At 42.6% G+C, this 6,000-nt stretch overlaps 1 protein-coding gene across 3 annotated transcripts in view; it reads left to right on the forward strand.

Annotated features, from left to right (window-relative positions):
• The window catches only part of LOC147673420 (serum amyloid P-component-like), a 57,329-nt gene extending 52,059 nt beyond the window's left edge, over window positions 1-5,270 (forward strand). For all 3 annotated transcript variants that reach the window (XM_086947284.1, XM_086947285.1, XM_086947283.1), the window contains one exon: window positions 1,961-5,270. In XM_086947284.1, coding sequence (XP_086803410.1) covers window positions 1,961-2,556 — 596 coding nt within the window. In that variant the 3' untranslated portion in view covers window positions 2,557-5,270. The remainder of the gene's footprint in view (window positions 1-1,960) is intronic.
• The last annotated feature ends 730 nt before the right edge of the window (window positions 5,271-6,000 follow it).

Raw genomic sequence — 6,000 nt, forward strand, 5'->3', positions numbered from 1 at the left:
CTCCACCGAATGTTTTGAAAGGCATACATGTGTTAATTAAAGCATGAACTTTTCTAAAACTTCAGCGCAATACACGGGCTTTTCACCACGCGCTCGAAACCACGTTGTTTTACTAATTTTTTAACGATAAGCACTCTTTTCACTGAATGATACGAAAGGCATACGTTGGTTATTTAAAGCATGAGCTTTGCTAAAACTTTAGCGAGATACACGCGCTTTTCACCACGCGTTCTAAACCTTGTTATTTCACTAATTTTTCCTCGCTTTCGTTAGCCCACCAGTAATTACGCTGCACACCTGAACCGACCACTGCATGTTTTTTCCCCAGCACTAGTACCCGTTATTTTAAACTATCACGTTCTTTGAGCACGTTTAGGCACAATTATACCGTTGTTGGTTATCGTGCACTAGTTAGCCTATGAACAGTTTATACTTCATGTAAAATACTGGCATTTCTTCGTTTACAGAAAGATATTCCCAGATGAAGGCATAATTGGAATGCCGAAATGCATTGGGATCATATGAATGCAAAAAAATGATAACGGAATATGAATGATGGAACACACTTGTGAATGCAACAAGCAATGAATATACATGAATAAATATTCAAATAACTATTTTTGAGTAAAGTTATAATCCTTTGTGAAACCTTTATACAAGGTCTTTCTTGGAACCCAGAGGACATCTCTCAGTGTTGAGAGTGCAACCCTTTCCTATCAAACAGCGACACATCACTTCCCTGCCCCTGCCCCCTCCTTTTTGTCCAGTCTCTGGGTTTGTTCAAAATGGAGTCGTCCAGTGTCTCAGGCCACATGGCCTCTGAAACCCAACTCTTTCCTTCTTGGTGCAGCCTGTTGCCTGGCACCCAGTGACAGCTGCTAATAGATGAGCCTGTAACCCCACCCATCTTCTTCTTTGTGGAGAGGAGGCCCTAGCTTGTGGAAGAAAGGTTATCAATCCATCCAGCTGAGGTCAACCCTCAGCCTGGGTCTGGTCATGGCTGGCTCAGAGACATATGACAGTTCTGTATGACCCAAAAGCAGTACAAATGACTTTGGACTCTGCAGAATACTTATTTTCACCTACTCTACAATGGACTTTAGTGCGTGTCTGGAATCTGTAGGCCTTGTGGAAGTCATTTTGGCCATGGGCCCCACATCCCCATAGGGGAATAATGAAGTGAAAATATAGTAAAACACACTGACTTTCCCTGGCATGTTCCTTCGCAGGGTATAAAGCCTATTCCACGTCACCACCCAATTCTGCATCAGTCCTGCCACACCATTCACTCTGTAGCTGCTTCTGGACTGCGCACGCTAGGAATCTCCCCTGCGCAGCTCGTACACATGTGCACACGCATTTACACCCGTGTCTTCATGTAACCAGCACAGTTTCCCATACTCCAGCTGCTGCGCAGCGGCCTATTCAAGCCAGGCGGACACCAGTAAAATCTCCATGCAGTCTCCTTCATTATGAGTTCACTGTGGATTAGTCCCAGATTATGAGGCTCCCCACAGTAAAAGCTCAACAATTAGGTGCTCAAAAAGCAAAACATCCAGGCGGCCCCTAGTGTCAGAACCACCTTCTAACACCCACCATCCTGCTTCCCTCTCTCTTGTTCAGGCCCAAAGTCTTGAAATGACAAATAAGTCCAGCTGGACAATAATGAGTGTTGGTGACAACTGGCACAAATTAAACACTGTAGGTCAGTTACATCATTACGTTAACTTCTCATGATCCCACCTGGGTCTGAAGCACATCATTGTTTCCTCCTCCAATCCTGGTCCCTTTGCATATAATGTGTTGATTTTTTTAGATGTCAGGGCCAGAGGGTTTGTAATGTTATTTCCAGTATGGCAATTTTCATGTTACTTAATGTTTTACAAATTTGAAAAATCCTATTGCTTTTTGGTTAAAGAATCTTAGCAAATGTGATGACTGCCTCCTTATTTCTCTACAGACATGGTCAAAGATGTCTTTGTTTTCCAAATGGACACCAAGAGCACCCACGTGGACCTGCAAATGAAGAACAACGTAACCCTGCGCAGTTTCACCCTATGCTTGAGAACCTATACTGACAAAGCGTGGCCTTATGGCCTCTTTGAGCTCATAACCCATCCACCCTTCTATTCTGAAATCACTGTGTATAAAAGTGGCGGCACGTTATACACACTGACAGTGGGGGCGGAGAAGGTAGAATTCAACGCACAAGACAAGATCAACCAGTGGGTAAATCTGTGCTTCAGTTGGGAATCGGCAACGGGGACAGCGCACTTATCAGTGGATGGGAGGCGACTACCAAGGCTGGGCCTACAGAGAGGATATGCCATGAAGAAGAGCGTAAGCATTAAACTTGGAAAAAGAAGGACCTCACCACCCTATGTTTCTCAGTATCTTGGGGAAATTAGGGATGTCTACATGTGGGACTATGTTTTGTCATTGGAGGAAGTCCTACAGGAAAAGGGTACTTACAGTCAATTATCCACTGGAAATCTCCTGAGCTGGAGAGACCTAACATACGACTTGGTCGACAACGTAGTTGTTGAACCTTTATAAATCTACTTATTGTTCCAAGAAAAAGAGATGAGAATTAGATTAACTTTAATGAATACATATGATCAAGTAACTTTTGGGGGGTTGGTCTTTCTACAACGCCGGGTTGGCCATCGGATACAGGCCGCAATCCTCAGGAACTTCACAGGTCCTCAAGCAGACAAGCCCGACATTGGTGTTATGATACAAGAGCCTTATTTGCCGTTTGGTGGCCAGGCTCTCAAACTCCTTGAGTGGCACAGATACCGCCACCACTAGCCTGACAGCAATCAGATCCCCAAATCAAGAGTTCTCTAATTGCTTGGCAAAGTATTTCCTCCAGAAGTACACAAGCCGACACCGAATATAGCCCTTTCGACATAAATTCATTACTTACTAGAAAACACCCAAGGCAGAAGTTTGTTTCTGAGAAACTTAACAGAATGTCCATGGTCTGCACTTCATTTTCTTGCCCTGGACAACTTTGCTTCTTATACTAATTGCAGGCAATAAAAATGAAGCCAATGACATGTGGTGGATGAGTCTACAGCTGAAGGTTACCACAGTGGAGCCTTCACAGGCTACACTTGGGTAACCTAGATGGTCCCCAACTCTAAGGGAGGAAGAAACTGCTGCTTTATGGCAATTCTGGCCACTTGTGACAATACTGTGTGAGAGGCAGTGCCCAAGAAGCACCTAAAACTGACTGGATGTCTTGTTTTCTAATTTAGAGAAGATGGGGAGGGACCTACTGTAGCATGTTAAGTAAGACTAAGGGTTCAATTCACAAAGAGCATCCCCCCTTTGGCGGAGGCCCCATAGTCATAGCGGGGATCCCGCACCGGCGGTGGACCTCCGTACTGCAGTTACCCATTGCGGATGTCCCGCCACGAGTGCGGAGGCCCTTTGTGAATCAGACCCTACGTTGCTGTTCCGTCTAGTGTTACTGTGGCATGCAACAAGGTAAGCCGCAGAAGCTCGGTTCCTTCAGGTGGCACTGGTTTGCCTTGGTGAGTGGGATGGTTGTTGGTTGTAAGTGAAGTCTAGTGTGACACAAAATGAAACAACACATCTTTGCACATCTGTGCAAACCAGGGAGACAAATGGGAAGCCGGTACCTTAAAACGCATTATGGATAAAAGGAAACAGTACAGATATTAGAAAACATTCCTTTTCCTAAACTCTAATTCCAAAGGAGAAGGTGGGAGCTGTGAAAAGTAGTATCTCTTGACAAAATCAAGTACTGTACACAAGGCTGAGGTCTTTGTCACACTTTAGACAACCCAAACAGTCTCTGACCAGCTCTGCTTGTGTAGCCATCCTGGGCCACTGATAACTCCCTCTCAGTTGATACAACTTTGTTCGGTTTTAAACATTAAAAGCATAAAAGTACAGACATCAAATAAATTATATAGTTCTACACACTTTACAATAAGATTTATAAAAATAGGTAATATGATAATTTATAAAGCAGAAAAAATCATAAAAAGCGGTCACAGATCAATCACCAAGGTTTTTTCTTATACGATATAAGATATAGGTTAAAACTCTAAAACAGACTTCTGTTGAAATCAGATTTTGTAAAAAGGTCAAGGCTTGTCTGCACAATCTAATCTTAGTTTCCTTAAGTATAGGTTAAACAAATTTAGTTCTGGGGGCCTTATGTAATGTGCAAACAAAAACATAAAATGCATCATTTCTTGTGGCCTATTTTTTTCACATGGACATGGGCCCAGTGGCCTTAACCAATTGTTGGAGCGTGGGAATCAGACAATATGGGAATCCATGTTTAATCTACATCTAATTCAAATATATATTTGTTATCTGTTAAGTATAAAAGCTAGATAAGGTTGCAGTTCTGGCTCAGCTGTTAATAAGGAGTACAACTAGTTGGAGACTTTCTGTCTAGAACATGGGTACTTGTAAACATTTTCCCAGAGACCACAAAGTACCATCTGTGGTGTGACCGAGTCAGGCCTGCACTGATGCCAGGAGGGTGGCGGTAGGGGGTCTGGGTGGGTTAGGGATTGTGTAAGGAGGTCTAAAAAATGTATAAATGGGCGAGCATTTATTTGCAGGTTAATGAATGCTTGCCTGTTTACTTAACAATTTTTTCTGAATATTAGTGTTCAGCAATTAAACAGTAGCTTGTGCTGCAGGTCGAGAAGCACTGTTCAATGTTAACTTCAGACAAGAACATATCCAGCATATTACAATAAAATGCTAATGATTCTCCAAGTGTTTTTGATATTGTTTATTGATTCTCACATGCATGGTAAAGAGACCCTTTGGCTGCATGTTGGCAGATAGGCTTAATCAAAAACAAATGTCATCCAAACGTTCTTTACAAGAGTATCTCAGTAAGAGAATATTGATGCACAATCACTTGTGTACTCTGTGTAAATTAAGATGTATAACCCTAATGCTTGCCTCTTTAATAAGGAAGTGGGCGCATCCGCTAAGCCAGCTATAGCCAATCATATATAGCCAATGAAATGCAAGTTCAATGTATCTAAGCTGCACCGCTGAAGACATTTAAAGTTGTTATTAATGTGTATTTCGAGGTTATAACCACTCACATTACAATGAAAATCTTGCTGACATTTACAGTGCTGTATTGCTCTTGTTTGATTATGAGCCATTAATCATTATTGTTAGCTGCAGGTCACTCCAGTGTTTTTGTCTTTTTTCTTGTGTTTTGGAGCAGTTCATGCAAAATAAAACAAAAAAAACCTTCAGTGTTTGTTATTTTGGCCAACTTTGTTGCAGTTCCAGTCGCCTTCCTGCTCTTTACGTTTCTCAGTTTACACTATTTTAGCAGCTTGCACCCTTCAAAACTGCATGCCAATAAACATTCTTCTCCATGGTTTAGCAAATCTACTTGACCTACAGAATGCTCACATCATGAACTGAAACAGTATTGCACCGGCCGTAAACTAGTAAATTATTACATTAACCTCTTCCATGCTCATGACGGCCCCCGGCTGACATGAGTCACGATGGGCGTGTGCGCACGATGGCCGGGGGCCGTCCGAGCCACGCCCAGGATTGGAATGTCCCAGCACAGCGGCGGAATTCGCGCCTCAGCGAATCGGTTAATGTCCTGCAGACATTGACGAAACTGGTATGGTTTCGACAGAAACCACCTCGGCATTCACACCAGTTTTGGACAGACAATAAACACTAAAACAGCTTCAATTTTGAGGACTTGAAAGATATAAGATACACTGATGGTCCTAACAGCATCATCGCAAAGGATCGCTAGCATCCCCAGTCTGGCAGCAACTGACTACTGCTAAGTTACCTACAGTGTTTTTAACTTAAATATTCTACTCTCCCATCCCACATTCTAACACCGACCACTACAACATTCTTAAAAGTAGTGGGACACATCACCTCTTCTTCAGAAAATTAAATGATGAAAACCATACACACATTTTACAAATCTACAACTAAACACCATCCAGA

This window comes from Lissotriton vulgaris, chromosome 12 (assembly GCF_964263255.1).
Source record: "Lissotriton vulgaris chromosome 12, aLisVul1.2, whole genome shotgun sequence".
Classification (NCBI taxonomy): Eukaryota; Metazoa; Chordata; class Amphibia; order Caudata; family Salamandridae; genus Lissotriton; species Lissotriton vulgaris.